The sequence below is a fragment of the Aythya ferina genome (genome assembly GCF_964211825.1).
Source record: "Aythya ferina genome assembly, chromosome: 6".
Lineage (NCBI taxonomy): Eukaryota > Metazoa > Chordata > Aves > Anseriformes > Anatidae > Aythya > Aythya ferina.
The window spans coordinates 18,020,811-18,041,693 of NC_140303.1; the positions used below are offsets into that span (position 1 = coordinate 18,020,811).

General features: G+C 35.7%; 1 protein-coding gene across 1 annotated transcript in view; it reads left to right on the forward strand.

Moving 5' to 3' along the window:
- Nucleotides 1-20,883, forward strand: part of TTN (titin) — a 243,431-nt gene that overhangs the window by 74,989 nt on the left and 147,559 nt on the right. The window contains exons 84-115 of the mRNA XM_084523042.1: nt 2,370-2,651; nt 2,905-3,183; nt 3,293-3,574; nt 3,673-3,951; nt 4,429-4,716; nt 4,862-5,140; nt 5,244-5,522; nt 5,615-5,893; nt 6,440-6,727; nt 6,882-7,169; nt 7,723-8,013; nt 9,733-10,020; nt 11,095-11,187; nt 11,310-11,592; nt 11,842-12,025; nt 12,364-12,453; nt 12,535-12,802; nt 12,896-13,156; nt 13,729-13,938; nt 14,047-14,124; nt 14,239-14,265; nt 14,952-14,999; nt 15,927-15,983; nt 16,102-16,176; nt 16,447-16,701; nt 17,263-17,355; nt 17,928-18,005; nt 18,725-18,790; nt 19,360-19,443; nt 19,728-19,790; nt 20,042-20,116; nt 20,465-20,542. Of these exons, the coding sequence (XP_084379168.1) occupies nt 2,370-2,651; nt 2,905-3,183; nt 3,293-3,574; nt 3,673-3,951; nt 4,429-4,716; nt 4,862-5,140; nt 5,244-5,522; nt 5,615-5,893; nt 6,440-6,727; nt 6,882-7,169; nt 7,723-8,013; nt 9,733-10,020; nt 11,095-11,187; nt 11,310-11,592; nt 11,842-12,025; nt 12,364-12,453; nt 12,535-12,802; nt 12,896-13,156; nt 13,729-13,938; nt 14,047-14,124; nt 14,239-14,265; nt 14,952-14,999; nt 15,927-15,983; nt 16,102-16,176; nt 16,447-16,701; nt 17,263-17,355; nt 17,928-18,005; nt 18,725-18,790; nt 19,360-19,443; nt 19,728-19,790; nt 20,042-20,116; nt 20,465-20,542 (5,868 nt within the window). The remainder of the gene's footprint in view (nt 1-2,369; nt 2,652-2,904; nt 3,184-3,292; nt 3,575-3,672; nt 3,952-4,428; nt 4,717-4,861; nt 5,141-5,243; nt 5,523-5,614; nt 5,894-6,439; nt 6,728-6,881; nt 7,170-7,722; nt 8,014-9,732; nt 10,021-11,094; nt 11,188-11,309; nt 11,593-11,841; nt 12,026-12,363; nt 12,454-12,534; nt 12,803-12,895; nt 13,157-13,728; nt 13,939-14,046; nt 14,125-14,238; nt 14,266-14,951; nt 15,000-15,926; nt 15,984-16,101; nt 16,177-16,446; nt 16,702-17,262; nt 17,356-17,927; nt 18,006-18,724; nt 18,791-19,359; nt 19,444-19,727; nt 19,791-20,041; nt 20,117-20,464; nt 20,543-20,883) is intronic.

Genomic DNA, 20,883 nt, shown 5'->3' on the forward strand with positions numbered 1-20,883 from the left:
TGAAATATTAACTCTGACATAGTACCCCATTGTGCTTTTATTAATAACTGTTGGTCAGCAAAATCTGTTTGCCTTAAACTCTTTCTCTAGTAGTGTCATTTGCTAAATTGTCCTGAAGAGAGAAAGGTAGCTGAAAGAAGCAAGTCCACTTACAAGGCCTAAATGTATTTTTAACAGGTGTGCAGTTCCAGAAAATATTTGAAAACTCCTGTTGTTGAATAGGAAAAATTGAAGGATCTGAGGGCAGACTTGGTGACAAATATCTGCTCTGCCAACACTTCACTTCTCTACATAGTGTGTGGATCTTATGATTTTCAAAGATCTAAATTTATAACTGGATTTAACTGTCCTGGTACAAGTGACACTTGTACCTTACTGTAATTTCCTTAATGTAGGTGGGAACCTTGGATTTATAAATAGCTGTTCCGGATACTTTATTCCTACTGATTTTATTAAAGGACATATGTGAAATACACTACTGAAATGATGCATGAGTTTAAATGTCCTTGTTGTTTCAGGGCATTCTTCTTTTCTCTCTCTCTCTCTGTCTTTTTTTTTTTTTTTTTCCCTCTATATAAGTTTGGAGGGGAAATCAAACATGTTACAAGAATATAATTGAATTATAATTGAGTCTTGTGGACTCAATGGCAAATAGGGATGCTGTTATTACGCAGTTTGACTTTAAAAATAAATAAATAAATAAATAAAAAACTGAAATACTGTAAGAAGAAATCTAAGCTCTTTTAAAGATTTCAAGCTTATTTCCACAACAATCATAATTCTGTTTATTATTAATGATAGAAGTACTAATAGGTTAATTTGACTGGAATTACTCTACATAAAATGATCCTAACTGACCTTATTCCTTTTCTTACTCTTCAACTCTTTAGTCTTCAACTCTTTATTCATAAAATTGTAAATTATTCTTTTATTATTTTTTCAAGGATTATTTTTCTTTAATTCTTCAGATTTTGTACAGATTTCCCAACGATGTAAAATTAATTTTGCTCATTGCTTGTCAGCCTATTCCTACAAAACTTGGAAGTGCAAGCTCGTATGTGCATTGATTTGCATGTTTTTAATTTGAGAAGATGCTGTCTTATCTCTATGATATAGTCTTTTTTTTGTAGAATCAAGATCTTATGTCCAATGACTTTCAACACCTCCCTACCCCCACTTTTTTTTTTTTTTTAATCTAGTGTTTCCAATCTGTCGTTTTAACACCTGCCTTAGGTTCTAGAAACTATCTAACATTCTAAGTACTTTACTAACATATAACACTTTACTAACATTTTTGGAAAGGAATGGAATTAGTGGAATTAGTCAGCAACTGTTAGTATGCAGATAGGAAATCAACTGTTTATCAAAATGAAATCTGATAACAAAGTAATGAGATTCCAAGAGTTTTTGTGTTAACAAGATGTAACTTTTATTTTTAGAAACTCTAAGGAAGTTTTGTTACTAACAACATAGGATGTTCTGCAAATGTCCCACAGATTGAAGTGACCCACAGTAAAATAGATATTCTTCCTACATGTTACAGATACACAAAAAGGCAATTCATCCTGTTCTGTAGAGAGATTTGTTAGTTGTTCCCACATTACCACCGCTTGGTTTTACTGCTTTTATCTTTGATCCATGAGCATTCAGTCTTGTGAATCTGAATTGTCTGCATGGTACTTGTGATGTAAAGTGTCAAACCTCCCTTTCTTTCTCTCCTTACAGAGTAAAATGTAACCATTTGGTTTACTTTCCAGTCATATGACCTTTAAACCCAATTTCACTAATACCAACCATCTCGTAATTCTTCCCAGCATGACTGTTTTGAACTTCTCTTATTTGCTACCTGTGATCCTTGACTTTTAGTCCTTATATGCACCTTTATGTTTGGCTTTGCAATAAACGTGCAGAGGATTATAACTCAAATACACTTATCAACTGTATCAATTCTTAATGACATGTTAAGTTATAAAGCAGTTGCTATAATGCTCAGCCTAAATTATCTAAACAATAGCTCTTAGATGAACAGCTTGGATTCTTGAATTTCCATCAGGCATTTTTATTACCCATGTACAGCAAGAGGATATTACTTAAAGAAAACCACATGTGTCAGCTGAATATAGAGAAGTAGAATGAGAAAACAAAATAAGGAGAAACTATCTAAAATGCAAATAGTCCTAATCTACATTTTGGACAAACTTCAAATCTTAAAAAAAAAAAAAAAAAAAGCAACAACAAAAAAAACAGCAATTACAAAATTAGAATGTTTGCATAAGTCCTCAAAGTTTATATTTTCTGTTAGATATTTGCCTGTTTATTCAAAGAATCTGTGCAGTTAAAAACATCATTTTCCATTTTTGGCTTTCCAGAACCGCCAAGGTTTATTAAGAAACTAGACTCCTCAAGACTTGTGAAAGAGCATGAGTCCACTAGGTACGAATGCAAAGTAGGGGGATCTCCAGAAATCAAAGTCATGTGGTACAAAGGTGAAACTGAGATCCACCCCAGTGAAAAATACCGAATGTCATTTGTGGATTCAGTGGCAATCATTGAAATGCACAACCTCAGAGTTGAAGACAGCGGTGACTACAGTTGTGAAGCTCAGAATCCAGCTGGTAGTGCTAGTACCAGTACCTCACTGAAAGTAAAAGGTCAGAATCCCAGCTCTTCCCTTGCCTTTCTATCTGTATGAGTACTTTTGTGTGGAAAAGCTGTTAAATCCCACTTTCTTTAATCAGACAGACCAAAGCTTGTCTGAAAAGATGGCAAGCCTGCTTGTTATATTGTGGGAGATCTCTCACTTACAGTGTTCCTTTGCTGCTCACTATCAGTTTGGCTACTTGAATACTCTCCTCTTTAATATCATCAGCTCAAATAACACAAACTTTAACTCCTTTGTTTCAGCACCCCCTATTTTTATCAAGAGGCCCCATCCAGTCCAGACCTTGAAAGGGTCTGATATTCGTCTGGAATGTGAGCTTCAGGGCACTCCTCCGTTCCAGATTTCATGGTATAAAGACAAACGAGAAATTCGGAGCAGCAAGAAGTACAAGGTCATGTCTGAGAACTACCTTGCTAGCATTCACATTCTCAGTGTGGATACTGCAGATGTTGGTGAATATCACTGTAAAGCTGTAAACGATGTGGGAAGTGACTCCTGTATTGGCTCTGTAACACTGAGAGGTTTGTATAAGGACTGTCACCTTCTTGGAATTTCATTTTTCCAGTTAATATCCTCCTACATTTCCCCTCCTGGAGTGTTTTTTACTGTTAAATATCTTCTCTTAAATAGCACCACCAACCTTTGTGAAGAAGCTGAGTGATCTCACTGTTGTAGCTGGGGAGTCGATTGAACTGCAGGCTGCAGTTGAAGGATCACAGCCCATTTCTGTTCTGTGGTTAAAAGAGAAAGGGGAGATCATTAGAGAAAGTGAAAATCTTTGGATTTCCTATTCAGAAAACATTGCAACTATGCGGATTGGAAACACAGAACCAGCCAATGCTGGGAAATATGTTTGTCAGATAAAAAATGATGCTGGAGTTCAGGAGTGCTTTGCCACACTTACAGTGCTTGGTGGGTAATGTGGTATAAAAAATATAATATGTTTTTATGGTGCTAATTACTATTGCATTGTTGTTTTTTAAAATGCTGTGACTTGCGTCTCATTGCAGAACCTGCAATCATTGTAGAGAAGCCAGGCCCCGTGAAAGTTACAGCTGGAGACTCTTGTACTCTGGAATGCACAGTAGACGGCACACCAGAGCTTACTGCTAGATGGTTTAAGGATGGGAATGAATTGTCTACTGACCATAAATATAAAATCAGCTTCTTCAACAAAGTATCTGGGCTTAAGATCCTCAATACAGGACTAGAAGATAGTGGAGAATATACTTTTGAGGTGAAAAACAGTGTTGGTAAAAGCAGCTGCACAGCTTCAGTGCATGTTTCAGGTTAGTTGACTACTCATTTTGAGTCACATCTGATCCAAATTTCTTTTATAATGCCTTTAGATAGCATACTGTTTCCCATGATTAGCAGTCTGGGGGACTCACTGCTTGTATAATCTTTGAGTGCTTGGCACTCCACTGTCACAAGCATCAGGAACAGATGCCTACCTAGCATCTGAGGGGCAGGAGTTATAGCAAGGGTTTGATTTCTTCAACTTTAATCCATTTGTCTTTTCCAGACAACTGGTGCAATATTGTTTCATATGAAAAAGAACTGCAAAAAGCAAAGGTATTCCTGAAGTTGATTCCTTAACCATCAACTATTTTTCAGCATTTTACACAAGCAGGAGCAGATTGCTAATGCAGATACATCAAAATAAATGGGTTTCATTATGCACTGAGAACCCTCTGTATTTTAAACTCCTGTACTGAAAGGTTTTTGTTGTTGTTGTTGTTTGTTTTATGTTTAAACAACTGCAGATCGTATTATACCTCCTTCTTTCACAAGAAAACTGAAAGAAACGTATGGTCAACTGGGTTCTTCTGCTGTACTGGAGTGCAAAGTTTATGGGTCACCACCTATTCTTGTTTCCTGGTTTCATGATGGACAAGAGATTACCAGTGGAGACAAGTATCAGGCTACCCTTACAGACAACACTTGTTCTCTGAAAGTGAATCTACTTCAGGAATCTGATATGGGAACTTATCTGTGCTCAGCTACTAATGTAGCTGGATCTGATGAATGCAGCGCATTTTTGAGTGTTAGAGGTCAGTATCAATAAGAAGCCAGAGCTGGATGACTCAAATTTGTTTTCAAAAAGACTTAATTTTTGGTTTTGTTATATATTTCTGATTATTATGCTCTTCATCAGAAGCTGAATGTACTTCTTCTCTGTTTTATTTATATGCTTAGAACCACCATCTTTCATGAAGAAACCTGAACCGCTGAATGTTTTCTCTGGGACAAACATAACATTTACGAGTATCATCAAAGGCTCCCCTCCATTGGAAGTTAAATGGTTTAGAGGTAGTGTTGAGCTAGTACCAGGGCACAAATGTAGTATAACCTTGCAAGACTCACTTGCAGAGCTGGAGCTGTTTGATGTACACCCACTTCAGAGTGGAGACTACACCTGCCAAGTCTCTAATGAGGCAGGGAAGATTTCTTGCACAACACATCTTTTTGTCAAAGGTTTGTCCAGACTACTGTTTCTTATGCTTCTTTAAAAAAAAAAAAAAAAAAAAAAAAAAATCCTGGCTTTATTTAATTTATCTTTTTGTATTGTTCATTATAGAACCAGCAAAATTTGTGAAGAAGGTGAATGATTTAAGTGTAGAGAAAGGGAAAAATTTACTCCTGGAATGCACATATACAGGTACTCCACCAATTTCAGTAACATGGAAGAAAAATGGAGTAATATTAAAACACTCTGAAAAGTGTAGCATCACCACTACAGAAACATCTGCCATACTGGAAATCCCTAGTAGCAAACTAGAAGATCAAGGGCAATATTCTTGTCATATTGAAAATGACTCTGGACAAGATAATTGTCACAGTGCAATCACAATACTAGGTGCGTCATCAAGCCACCATTATTTCATCAAGTGTTATTTCAACTACTTGTGGTCATTGTGCAATACTTTTTTTGTGCTGTTTGTTCTTCAGAACCACCTTATTTCATTACACCCTTGGAGCCAGTGCAGGTGACTGTTGGGGATTCAGCATCCTTACAGTGCCGGGTTGCTGGAACACCAGAAATGATTGTGTCGTGGTACAAAGGCGATACAAAACTGAGGGGAACGGCTACTGTGAAAATGCACTTTAAGAACCAAGTTGCCACTCTGGTTTTCAGCCAGGTGGACAGTAGTGACAGTGGGGAGTACATCTGCAAAGTAGAAAACAGTGTTGGAGAGGCTGCTTCATCATCTTTGCTCACAGTTCAAGGTGAATCATTCTTTCCTAAAAATTAGGAAAATGGCCTATGTTTGGCCTTCAGTATGTTTGTTCTTTCAAATACAAAGATTGTCTTTTAATTTTTAAAAGCTCTATTCTTTTCTGACCAGTAAGATAACCCGTGGTAATGTGTTCTATTAACAAAGGTCTAACAGTAAATCTAACTTAAATATATCTCTTACTGACCACATTTCTTCTGTAGTGATAGAAGCTTCTGCATCTTCATTGCCCGTTTAGGATATTGCTTTGACTGTTTCTGCAGTTCAAGAGTCCTGAGATCATAAGCTAGCTAGTCAGTCCTGAGGGTTAAATAGTCTCACTGGGTGTAAACAAGGGCGGAATGGTTATATATTTTCTTGCATCCATATGCACCGTGTTCTTTTCACTTGAGCTCCCAAATTAAATGATGTACATTTAAATGTAACATTTTTAATAAGTTAAAAGCAAAAATCCATCATACCCTACAGTACTGATGAGTACAACAATAGGTGCATAGCTTTTGAAAGACCTCATGGTACAATACCTGTTTTCTTACAGAGCGTAAACTTCCTCCTTCTTTTACCCAAAAAGTAAGAGATGTTCATGAAACCATTGGCTTACCAGTTACGTTTGATTGTGGCATTGCTGGTTCAGAACCTATTGAAGTATCTTGGTTTAAAGACGGTGTACATGTAAAAGAGGACTACAATGTTCACACAACCTTCATAGATAATGTAGCAACTCTGCAGATTTTGAAGACGGACAGGAGCCTTATTGGGCAATATACCTGCACAGCAACCAATGCTATTGGAACTGCTTCTTCTAGTGGCAGGCTTGTCCTTACAGGTTGGTGGACTGTGAAACATTCAATGGAAGTATCTTAAAACTTGCTTTTACTTTATACGTGTATTAAATATTATACAAATAATATTTATTTTGAAAATATTTAAAGCAAATTGTGATGTTAAAGTGATGCTTTTTAATTTCTTTCACTCTTTAGAAGGGAAGACTCCTCCATTCTTTGACACTCCAATTACATCTTTGGATGGTATCATTGGAGAAAGTGCTGACTTTGAGTGTCACATTTCTGGAACACAGCCTATTAGAGTCACATGGGCAAAAGATAACCAGGAGATTAGAACAGGAGGAAACTATCAAGTCAGTTATGTAGAAAATACAGCCCATTTGACCATCTTGAGAGTTGACAGGGAAGATTCTGGAAAGTATACGTGCTATGCTAGCAATGAAGTTGGAAAGGATTCTTGCACAGCTCAACTGAATGTTAAAGGTACTGAACAGATAATACATTGTGTGTAATTTTTCTTTTAATTGTAAAGGAAGTTGGCATTATTGCTGCAAGAAAAGTTTGAGAAAAAACTTTAAACATAACTTTTGAGGTATAGCTCAAAAATATCTATCTGGATGGTATAATACACATGGATCTTTAAAGAGAAATTGAAAGGACCATTAACAATGAAAGAAAGGATATTTTCTTCAGCCTAATTTCTTTATAGCCTTTGTGTTCTACAGGCCTATTTCTTCCTTGATAACTCATCAAAAAATCTTGTGTTTTTAAAGACTTAGATCAATCATCAATCAATCAAATAAATGTGTTTTTTTCCTGTCGTTTTTCACAAATAAGAAAATCCACTAACACAGTGACTGTACAAGTAAGACACTTGCCATTGATCTTGGAGTATTTTCACTAAAACAAACAAACAAACAAAAATCCTGTTTAAATGACAGCAACTATTGATTCCCCAATGTTGTGTTTTTTTTCTTCAAACACTTTCCTTAGATTTTTTTATTTCAGTTTTGGCGCATATGTTCTTTTTTCACAGAACGAAAAACTCCACCTACTTTTACTAAGAAATTGTCTGAAGCAGTAGAAGAAACAGAAGGGAATGAACTTAAACTTGAGGGCCGTGTTGCTGGCTCTCAACCTTTGACTGTTGCTTGGTATAAAAACAATCAGGAAGTTCACTCAAGTCCTCATTGTGAAATATCATTCAAAAACAATACCTTACTTTTGCATATTGAGAGTGTAGAGCAATCAGATGCTGGTTTATATACCTGTAAAGTGTCCAATGAAGCAGGAAGCGTGTTGTGTACATCTTCTGTTGTTATCAGAGGTTAGTAGAAATCATGCTTTTCTTTACTTCTTGATTTTCTTTCTGTGTTAGCTGCAAATAGCTTCTGTCTTATGGCTTTGTACAGCCAGTAAACTAATTGTGTTGTGCTTAATTGTTTTTGTTTGCCTTAATATTAATAATTTGTACTGAGACGGACATGATAAAACTGGGTTAAACCACAAAATCAATAAATTATTTTGATTTTGTGATTTAAATTTGTGTGTGTGTAGGAGCTTCTTTTTCAGTACTTGCTATGACTGATTTGGAGTAAACATTGAAATCTGAAATCTTTAATGTGATGTTTTTTTCTTCTTTTTTTATTTTGCCTTTTTAAATTTTATTTATTTGTTTATTGAAAAACAGTTTTTCTGTGCAATTAAACTAAGCTTGGGCAGCTTTGATGATGTGTTGTGGCAGCATGGCACATCATCCTAATACTATTGTAGGAGATTGCATATTTGATTCTCTACAGGTGTCTGTGTAGTTTTGCAGCCTAATAAGTGTTTTAGTTATTCTAATATTTTCGCATGCTACTGTCCTTATTTTGTGGAGAAAACATGTTATATAAAACATTTCTTGCATGTTTGCATACAAAACATATACTGTCTTGTTATTAATTCTATTTTCTAAAACCGACTCATATTCTCAGACTTACGCTTATCCTTGTTCATTGCTTTCCTATGTCTTAAGAACCACATGTGTTTCTTTTTCTCCTATGCTCTTCATATTTTCCTTCCTTGAATCATAGAATTATTAAGGTTGGAAAAGACCTCCAAGACCATCTGATCCAACTATCCCCGTACCACCAATATTACCCACTAAACTATGTCCATAAGCACCAGATCCAACCTTTCCCTAAACACCCCTTGGGACGGTGACTCCACCACCTCCCTAGGCAATCCATTCCAATACCTGACTACTCTTTCTGAGAAGAAATTTCTTATTTCCAACCAACCTGAACCTCCCATGGTGCAACTTGAGTCCATTCCCTATAGTCCTATCGCAAGTTATCTATGAGAAGAGGCTAACCCCCAGCTCTGCACACCTTCCTTTCAGATAGTACATAGAGAGCAATAAGGTCTCCCCTGAGCCTCCTCTTCTCCAGACTAAACGATGCCAGTTTCCTCAGCCACTCCTCAGAGGACTCGTGTTCCAGGCCCTTCACCAGCTTCACAGCCCTTTCTCTGGACATGCTCTAGAGCATCAATGTCTTTCTTGTAGTGAGAGGCCCAAAACTGAATGCAGTTCTCAAGGTGTAGCCTCACCAGAGCTGACTACAGAGGGATGATCACCTCCCTGGTCCTCCTGGTCACACTATCCCTGATACAAGCCAGGACCCCATTGGCCTTCTTGGCCACCTGGGCACACCGCCGGCTCATGTTCAGGCAAGCATCGACCAGCACCTCCAGGTCCTTTTCCTCCACACAGCTTTCCAGCCACTCTGGACCCAGCCTGTAGAGTTGCATGGGGTTGTTGTGACCAAAGTGCAGGACCTGAGATTTAGGCATATTGAACCTCTTCCCATTGGCCTCTGTCCGTCAATCCAACTTGTCCAGGTCCCTCTGCAGGGCCTTTCTACCCTCTGGCAGATCAACACTTCCCCGTAACTTGGTGTTGTCTGCAAACTTACTGAGAGTACACTCAAGTACCTCATCCAAATCATCAATAAAGATATTAAAGAGGATAAAGAGAATTCACTGAAGCACTTTCACCTTCCAGAACCTAAAAAGCCTCCACGTTTTGACCAGCCCCTTCAGCCAGCAACAGCAGAGGAAGGTGGTAACATACAGCTCAGCTGCCATGTCCAAGGATCACAGCCAATCCGGATTCAGTGGCTGAAGGCAGGAAGAGAAATAAGAGCTTCAGACAGATGCAACTTCAGCTTTGCTAATGGAGTAGCTCTTCTGGAACTTGCTGCAGTTACCAAATCTGATTCAGGAGAATATGTGTGCAAAGCTTCAAATATGGCTGGCACTGACACTTGCAGATCTAAAGTGACTGTTAAAGGTACAGTAACATGAACAAAATCAAGGATTGTGATGGAAATTTAAAACTCCATCCTACTTCATTTTGTGAGGAACAAAGACACTAACATTGTAATAGCAAGCAATTAGTATCTTTTATTTCTTTTCAAAACTGTAGAAAACAGTACATTTAACAATAATTTATATATAAATAGAAACATAAACAATGGAATATCACTGTCAAATCAATAGCATATTCTTACCAACAAGATTAAGAATTTAGTTCCTATAGCTAATCAAAGAATTTAAGAAAAATGCAATTAAGTGAAAATTACTTGTGTCTGCATATTTTATGGGAATAGTGGTGTTTATTTAAGAAAGTACAAAAATAATTTTATTGATAGTGTGGCCTTAGAGGTTAGCTGTTTCAAAACTATTACAGCTTCAACACGTTTTGGACTTTTAGCTAGAAGTAAATGTTGCTGAAGCATGAGAGCTTCCATGTAGAGTCTTGTATTTTTGCATTCAAGATATGCAGGTTCAGTAATATGTAGAAGCAGCATCTTTTTCACTACATGGGTGGCAGCAGAGCTAAGAACTAGTCGAAAGAAAAAAAAAAAAAAAGGAAAAAAAAATAACAGATCAGTATTACAAAAAGTTCAAATAACTCTGAGGGTGAGATTTCCAGAAGCAGAAAAGAGAACACCTCACTAAAAAAAATGACTAATTTTAGAAAATTCTTATTTGTATGAATTTGCATATCTATGCAGAATAAAAATGACCTGACTGATGTTAGTGGAAAGCATAACATGTCCTACAATGCTCAGTTTCATTTGCAATGTAAAATACAAGTTACTTAAAATATGAAAATATTTTACATTTTTTTGTATTTCACATAATATTTTGTTTCATCTTGTAACTCATTCCTTTTCACACAGGTAATTTTGGAGATTTTCAAAAGCCATCTGGACATGGTCCTGGGCAAACAGCTTTAGGTGTCTCTGCTTGAGTGGTTGGAAAATACGACCTTCAGAGGTCCCTTCCAACCTCATCCATTCTGTGATTCTGATAAAACAGTCTGTTTAATTATTTGACTCCTTTTATTTATTTATTTTAGAAAAAACAACAGCTGCACCAGCAGCTAAGAAAGCAGAAGTGGAGGGAAAACTTTATTTTGTCTCAGAGCCTCAGAGTATCAAAGTCATGGAAAGTAAGAACTCTTTTTCAAAAAATTATGTCTTCTATTTGTCTATACCTGTTGCTTGAGATTATGTCCTGTTGTCATAGAAACATCTGCAAAGACTTATTTTCCTCATTTGCATATTTCCGTAGAGACTGTTGCAACATTTATTGCAAAAGTTGGAGGAGAGCCAATTCCAAATGTTAAGTGGATGAAAGGGAAATGGAGACAACTCAACCAGGGAGGTCGTATTTTCATCCAGCAGAGAGGAGATGAAGCCAAACTAGAAATAAAGGACACAACAAAAACGGATTCTGGCATGTACAAATGTGTAGCTTTTAACCAACATGGGGAAATTGAGAGGAGTGTCAACCTACAAGTTGAAGAAAGGAAGCAAGAAGTCATTGAAGGGGATGTCAGGGGGAAACTAAAAAGGTATATGCAAAGATTTTACAATTACTTTGCAATCAACACAGAAAAGCTTTCTGATTAAACGTCTCAGATCAAGATATAATATTTTGATATTCATGATAAAAGTATAACTGTGTACTTAAAATAGAAGCACCTAACTAGGTTACACTAAAAGAGTGCACTACAGTAGTTCTGTGTTGATTCATTTTTGCATTGACCATCTTTCTAGAAATGAAGTATTGTATATTTAACTTATGTCATTGATTTGAATAGAACTCCAACAAAAAGAAAGGAAGATGAGGAAGATCAAACTATTGATATCTTGGAACTTCTCAAAAATGTTGATCCTAAAGAATATGAGAAATACGCTCGCATGTATGGAATTACAGATTTCCGTGGCCTCCTGCAAGCCTTTGAGTTACTAAAGCAAACCCGAGAGGAAGAAAGCCATAGATTGGTAAGATACAGTGTGACTACAGCATTGGCTTTAAGAGTAACACAGCCCCTGTGAACAGACTTGGTGTCCATGATGTGATATTACTGTGTGAACAGGATTTTCTGGTATCTGTTTAGATCTTTTAGTTCTCAAATTCTTGCATGCTCAAACTGAAAAAGAAGGAATGGCCCTTCTGGCCAGGTATGTTGTCTTGGTATGGTTGCTATTTTTTAAGATGAGAAGATAGGCTAGATACAGTATGGCTACAGCAAGCGCAAGAACTAGTTTTATGTTAGATAAAAATGACAGCTTGACATTTAAGATCCTTTAATCTTTAAGTACATTCTGTCTTATTACAGGAAATTGAGCTTACAGAAAAGGCTCAAAGAGAAGAACAGGAGTTCGATGAACTTGTATCATTTATTCAGCAACGACTATCACAGACAGAGGTAACTTATTTTTGTCCTGATTTGTGAAATATTCAAACCCATAACAGGGAACTTGAAACTAATTTAAATTAATATTTTCAGCCTATTACTCTGGTCAGAGACATTGAAAATCAGACGGTTTTAACAGATGAGGATGCTATCTTTGAATGTGAAATTAAAATTAACTATCCAGAAATTAAACTTTCATGGTACAAAGGAACACAGAAACTGGACTCCAGTGACAAATATGAAATTAGAATTGAAGGTGATCGCCACATACTTAGGATCAAGAACTGCCAGCTTGAAGATCAGGGAAATTTCAGAATAGTGTGTGGACCACACATTGCCAGTGCTAGGCTAACTGTGATTGGTAAGTCTACTTTTGAACTAAGTATCTGAATTCTTTGATTATTCTATTGTCTGATGTCTGCTAAAAAATATATATATTTTAACATGCTAATAGAACCTGCAGTTGAACGGCATCTTCATGACACTACTTTCAAGGAAGGAAACATATGCACGCTCTCTTGTCAGTTTTCTATACCAAATGCCAAGTCTCAGTGGTATAGAAATGGGAGGCCCATTAAGATAGGAGGGAGATACTCAACACAAGTCTCCGACAAAGTACACAAACTCATCATCAAGGATGTTAGAACAGAAGACCAGGGACAGTATACCTGCAAGCTTGAGAATCTAGAAACAACTGCAGATCTGGCCATTGAAGGTTTGTAAAAAGATGTAGAATCTCTTTATTACATTAGTGGTAAAGAGTTGCTGGATGTTCCATTAACAGAACAATTGAAAATAAAATAGATTTCTTAAAGAAATATCCTTGAACTTGGAAATGGATTAAACAAGAAATTTTCTTGTTCTTTCTCTTTGAACAATATGTGACATATTCATGTAAGTTAGTATTTTTAACTAAATCATCATTACTAATGGCCCCTTGCTCTCAAATTGTTTGTCATACTTTCTTTTAACTTCTTTTATCCTATTACTCTCCTATTTTCCTCATATTTCCTCTTTTTCCTTAATTGTTCTTTACCTTCGCTTGATTTCCCTAATGGCTTCTCTTGTATATTTTCTGTACAACAATCTTATGTTTTTATTCTTACATCTTCTAATCTTCATTCTTATGTATAATACTTCATAGTAGATGGATTTCCTTTTCTCTTATTTGTTATTACATCTCATTATAGTGTAGCTATTTTTATGAAAACAGTGAGAAGGGATTAGGTAAACTAAATGACCTGGTCTTAGTTAATAACAGATATTTTTTTGTTGTCCCTAAAACAGCTGAACCAATTCAGTTCACAAAGAGCATACAGAATATTGTAGTGAGTGAACACCAATCTGCAACCTTCGAGTGTGAGGTGTCTTTTGATGATGCAGTTGTGACTTGGTATAAAGGCCCCATTGAACTGAAAGAGAGTCCTAAGTACAGCTTCAGAAGTGAAGGTCGTTGTCATTATATGACTATTCACAATGTTACTGCAGAAGATGAAGGTAAAAAATCATGGCATATTTTGGCCAATGCCATTCTTTTCCGTGATTTTATGTTCTTTTTTTCTAATGATACAAGCATATAAATATGAAAATTTGTGTCTGGTGCAGGTGTATATTCTGTAATTGCTCGTCTTGAACCAAGGGGAGAAGCAAGAAGCACTGCAGAGCTCTATCTGGTAACCAAAGGTTAGTGAATTTTCTAAACAAATTTATGATCCTAGCTACATACAAATTTGTGAGTTTGAAACATGATTCTGGAAAAACAAATAGTTCTAAAAGAAATGTATTACTCTTTTGCAGAAATCAAACTGGAGCTGAAGCCACCAGGTAAAGATAATGCACAAGATTACCACAAGATCATGTCTGTTATCTGTCATAGATATATTGCATTGTTCTGCTTTATCCTTTTCCCCTGGCTATAGAAAGTGAAACCTACAGTCTGAAAAAATATTCCTCAGCCGTGCATATGAGGAACTATTTATTCTTATACATAGTGGAAATGACTACTTTGATAACTCTGAAAGCAGTGATTATTTTTGTGTCTGGGTCTTATTTTGTTCTGGTTGTGTCTGGTCTTATTTTGTACAATATGGGAAGCCACATTCTATAAAACAAGTGTATTTTTATTTAAATGACTGAGGAACAATGAAGAGGTACCAATGAATACATTCAACATCATCTGCACAGCTGAACAGTTAAACAAGGAAGAAAAATGGGTAGCAATCATCTCCTTATGATATATAATGACCTTCCTTTCTGAATGTTCTTAAGAAAGAGCCTAGTCCAAAATGACGCAAATCTATCTATCTATAAATAAAATGAAACAGTGCAAAGTTGGCCAGATAAAAAGATTAATTCAAGTAATTATCTATACATGAGCTTGCTTATGCTTGAGGAGCAAGTTACAATAATTGTGTGCTAAAATATAAACAAATAAAGGCCCATGAACTAATCTTGGGGATAGCAAATTCAGATCTGTATTTTTGATTCAGTTAAACATTTTGACTTTCCAGATGTTCCTGATGCCACGGTTGCAGTTCCACCTCAAAAACCAGCTGAAGGTAGGATAAAAAACGAACAAAAAAATACTTGTTGCATAGTGCTTTTTTATATCATCACTGAAGCAGCAGTCATGGGTACCTCAGAGAAAAATCTTAGACAGCTCCAGTGATAAAATCTAGTTGATTCTTCCTGTAGAAATGTTATAAGAGCAAGCATTGGTGTGAATAGACTTCTTTTGCAGCATCAAAGATAAAAATTATACACAGAAAAAATGAAGGTATGTCTCTTAAAAAGAAAAAAAAATGCCCATCATTCCAGCTTGTTTTTCCGTCAGTCTGCTGTTAACTCCACTTTCCCTTTATTTCTGTTTTCCTGTTATAATCATTCTTCATTTTTACCATATAAATATCTTTTAAGCAAACTCTCTGAACTGTGATTTTGAAAAATAAAATAAAATTTAACAATAATCATAAATGGAAAATAAACGACAGTCTTTTGAAGACAGAATAAACAGTTTGCATGTGTATTGTCAGTGGACTTCTCTACCCAGGCTCTGTTATTCTTCTACAGACTACAAATATTACAAATGTTTCTGCTAGATTCAATCATTTAGTATAGATTGAGAAATGCATTCTTCTAAGTTACATTTCCATGCCAATTTTGTAAATGCTTGGAGTGACAGCAGGAGGGAAAAGACTGATATTTAGATGAATTACTATCAGAAAAGATAGGAGAATGATGGCAGGAAAGAAAACAAAGCTGTGAAGGGCTGGGGTTCAAATAACAGTAGACTGGAGATTCGCATTCAAAATATATTGTTCCAGATACAGTGGATGGTCAGAATGAGCGCCATTTTTCCTTTTATTCATAGTTGCAATAAAATAATCTCCTCTGCCTGTTTTCCAAATGCACTAAGATATTTCTTCAAGAAGACTTGAAGAAATACTTCCAAGGCTTTATTCTAAATATTTTGTTTTTCTCATAAGCTACCCCTATTCCTATTCTTCTGCCTCTTGTTCCACCACCAGAGGAAAAGAAGCCAGGTAAGAATTTTTAAAGTACTTGGATAGCATGTATATGTTTAATTATAACTGCATTGTTTTGGTTTGTTTTAATTAAAATTTTACTTTTTTTTTTTTTTTTTTTTTTTTTTTTTTTCAGAAAAGAAGGTTTCAGTAAAGAAAGTCACCAAAAAGGTGGTTAAAAAGGGTCCTGAAGACGTCCAACCACCTAAAGGTAAATTCAAAAAACAAACAACAAAAAAAGTATCTTAAGAATAGTAAATTTACCTTCTGGAACAGACGTCTGTTTGATTTCTTTCTATATGTTAAACACATACGCATTTAAAATCCAAGCTGATTAGGACTGCTGGGGGAAAAAAAAAAGGGGGGGGGGGGAAGAGGCACTTAAACTGTCTGTAAGGGAGAAATCATTTCATTAACTGTGATCATCCAATACACCTTGCAGATTCCAGGCTATATTTTATTTATTTATTTATTTATTAAGTTCCTGAGGTTCTGCCAGAGAAGCCCAAAGAGGTCAAAATAACATCTATGGCAAGGAAAGAAGAGATTCATGAAGAAAAAAAGGAAATATATGAAAAGTCCAAAGAGCCTTATGAAGAATGGGAAGAAGATTATGGAGAAGAGCATGATTATTATTTCAAGGAAGAAGGTTATGATGAAGGGGAAGAGGAATGGGGAGAAGCTTATGAGAAAAGAGAAGTGGCTTATGAAGAAACACGAGTCATTCATGAAGAAGGTATAAAAGAGTTTTTATTATCTTACAGTTTGAACTTTAATATGCTGCCAAGTCGTGATTGCTACTTGACAATACAAGGAGCGTGGTATGGCAAGATATAGGTGCAGATAGAAAGTGATACATTATAATATGATTACCAGTGGACTTCACAGATTGGAGCATCTTTAAAACTTAATGTGAATTTCTAGTTTGTAAGGTTATGTGTTATTTTTAGTTATTTCTCCTATCATTTTCATGCATTCTACATATACTTGATTTAGGTTAGATGTTTCAGATATCAATTTTTTGATGTTAATAACTGGATAATTTTGCAAGTCCTTGTATGCTTTAACTGTCTAAGGTGGTAGTAATGTGTATGCCTCTAGGACCAGAAAATGGTTCTGATGAGAAAATGTCAAACACAAAAATGAACGAAAAATTTTACTGCTACAGTTAGATCTTCAAAACTCAGTGTACGTTTCAACTTCATAATCATATAATTGCATAACTAATTACTTCTGTCCTTAGTAAGCCCTTAGACAATGCATTTTGCATCATTAAGAATTGTTTTTATTTTTAAAGTGGTTGAAGTTCCTAAGATGCCTGTTCCTGAGCAGAAGCCTCCAGCAATTACAGCAGAAAAGAAAGAAAAGAAAGAAGTAACAGTTCGTAAAGGTATGACTTTCCTGCAAAACTAACAGCAACATTCAAATTTCTCTCTCTAATGCATTCCCTTCAAGCTGAACTGTGATCGCTATTCAGATTTCCTTGAATAGGAATTTTCCTCATGTTGGACAGTTACATGACCAAGGGGCATGGCAAACCTTCCTCTTCTTCCACCACAGATTTTCCAGCGGAGAGAGAATACTGGCAAGGGTGGTTGAAGCAAACCAAGAATTGCTAGCAAAATCAATCTAAGCTTTGGTTGTCTTTCCTCCTCACTATATATTAGCCTTGGGCCTGGGTGGTGCTTTTTAGCCAGTGAAAGCTGCACTTCTGAGAAGCATCCTCCAATCACTGCATATCTCTCGGGGAAAGTGGGCCATATCACCTGTTTCACATGTACCTTTACCATTATTGTAGCAAACAAAGCAAACAATACCCTAAGTAATGTATTGGATACACAAAGTTTATCACATCTTAAGCAGAGGAGGGAGAAGGGGGAGATATCCAGTTCTACCTGTTTTATGCCTAGAAAATAATTTGCAAGATGATTTAAATGATAAATATATATTAATCACTTACAGTTGTCAAGAAACCTGTTGAAGAAAAAGTTGAGATTACCACTCAGAGGGTTGCAGAAGAAAAAGTCAAACGGGCTGAGGGTAACTACTGTTTAACTGTCATACTGTTTAGTGTCATCTTTACATGAAAGTTGCAGTTGTTGTTACTTAGGTGATCTGCATATGCTTTGTCTTCAATTAACATGGATCAGAACAATTTTTCAGCCTGAAACAGCTCTAGTAAAAGCTTCTGCTGAATTGTGTAAAAAGAAGACACAAAAAAAAAGGGGGAGGGGGGGTGGAATAGAAAATGTAGATATTAACATTGAATGCTTTAAAACAGGAAGGGAGTGTAGATTTACATCAAGTGACAAAATACGTTCCACTCAGCTCAAGACGTGAAATCCCTGTCTTCCTCAGCTTTCCACCTTGACTTGTCTGCCAGGGTGTCTTGAATAAATGTTTGAAATAAAGATGCATCCTTATTCTCTTTGTAACTCACTCTTCTTGTATAGCATTTACCATTCTGCAGCTGGAGTCTGTTGAATAGAATTCAGAATATATCAGGATATGACCTTCTGTCATATATCCTGAGCTACCCACCCCCTTTAGAAGGCAGCAATAAAATCAATGAAGCAAACACATTCATTCTGTTGCTTTGCACAGTTCTGAAGAGCCTGGCTTAGGTGCTGAGCTTGATTATGTTTGTCAAGTGTTTTGTTTTTTTTTTTGTATTTTCAGCATTATTCCTAAATAGCTGTAGATTTATTTTGATCTTGTTGACAAATATATGACTGATTAACCGAATTTAATGTCAACAGTAACAAAGAAAATTCCACCACCAAAACCTTCAATGATAATTGAAGAAAAAGTTATGAAAAAGGAAGGTACAGATCAACGTCTTTCAACTACAGTTTGTTTTCACCAGCACCCTGAGTACTCTTGCATCTCTTGTGATTTTGTATGGCTGTTTATGTACCTGAATTTTTGTACTGGTCATGCTGTGACTAGTTGCATTGTTTAAAGGATTTGTGATTGGCCTTGTGATTCATCTTTAAATAACTGGCAGGATATTGCAGCGTGACTTACTTTTTTCTCTTCATATTCTCTGCCTGCTGACATATGCTTACATAATAATGGCCCTGTGTCCCAACACTTCTTTGAAGAAACGCCTTTGGTGTTATTCTGATACACCAGTTCTGAAAGTCTGTGCATGCGTATATTTTAAATTCTGGGGTTAAAAGTGTCTGTTTCTTTACACTCTTAATGGATACTACATTTTTACTTGTTATGCTTGTTTTGCGTTCAGTATTTTAGAATGTGAATACTGACTGTCTAAATATGTCTAAGATTTAAGTACATAATACAGATAGAGATTTTGTAAAAACTCAAATGCTTTCTACCACTACTGTGGATCTAGGATATAAAATACTAAACCAAAATCCTATCTTTAAAGTACCGACAGTAGAAACATGGACTGTTTCAGAAGAAAAGATGTCGGTTTCTGTCCACAGAGAAGAAGAGTACTCATATGTCACAGGTATGTACAAAACCAAAAAGCTGTACACCCCCCAATAAATAAATAAATAAATAAATAAATTTAAATACAATGAAAAATAACATTAAACAAAAAAATCTACCTTGCTATACTTTCTTTAAATCTATTTTTATATGTGGCAAATTACATATTTAGACATATTGTACATTTATGTTTCAATATGCATTGCTTCTTTTTGTTTGTTGTGTTATGTAGCCTGTTTTCTTTAGATTAACAGATGTTAACATCTAAGCTATTTTACCTTGTTAAAATGCTTTTCTTTGAAGAGCCAACAGAGCGTGAGAAGACAGTTGAAGAAAGATTCTTTGAAGCTGTTTACCCAATTGAAGGTAGATAATGAGAAGTTAATGTTTAAGATTTTAAAAAACATTTTGAATTCATTTGACAATCAAAACTCACTGTCAGATTTGCACATGCTGTTAATTTTCTGGCTGCCTTTTTTTAAACATATTAATGTATGTGTTTCAGTGGACCTTGGTGTACTGGATACACATAGTATCTTCCTAAAATATTTCAGATTTACTACAGATGTTGACATTTCATATCTCCAAATTTAACATCTTTCAAATTCCTATTGCAGCACGTAAGGAAGTCACAGAGGAGGAAGAAGAAGAAGAGGTCATTTCTGCAGAACCAGAGATCCCTCATGATGAAGGTGAACAATATCATCATCACGTGCCTAATTTTTTGGAGCTTTCATCTTATTTGGCTGTACTACTCTTTACCAAAGAACAGCATATTAGAATTCAGATCATTCCATTTCACTATGGGTCTACTCCCAAAAGTTCTATACCTACTGCATTTCTAACCTCTGCTTCTTCATGACTGCTTTAATTAATTGTTTGATTTTTTTTTTTTTTTACATGAGACTGTTGCATCTGTCTGATAAAACAACATATTTTTTGACATACTGTGTTTGCTTACCCAGCATGTTGAAGGCAGCCTACAGTGATTTACTAAATATTTTCGGTCTTCTAAATGTTCACCACTTCTCTCTTCAAAGTGCCTGAGATACCAGAGAGGCATGTCCCAGAAGAAAGAAAGCCTGTTCCTGTCCCAAAAGAAGTTTCACCAGCTAAAGGTATTTCTACTGCCCTAGACACAAACAAACAAAAGAAAAAAAAAGTTATTTTCTTTCATTATATGTTTTTTAAGTTGTCTTGAATGTATTTATGAATTTGATGTTTATGTGGTTTTGTCTCTGCACTATCTCTTTTCTCTTTTTTTTGCTTTGTTCTATAACGTTATTTACAGTGCTTAGGTGTCTCAGCTTTGGCTCTTTCCTTTCCTAACAATTTTGTGCTTGTTTGTATTTAGATTGTGTGGCTTTTGCAGATAAGTGTAGAGTGTTTTTCCTTCAATACAGTGCCATGAAAGATGATAGTACATTAATATTAATATTGATATTTTATACTGTATTTT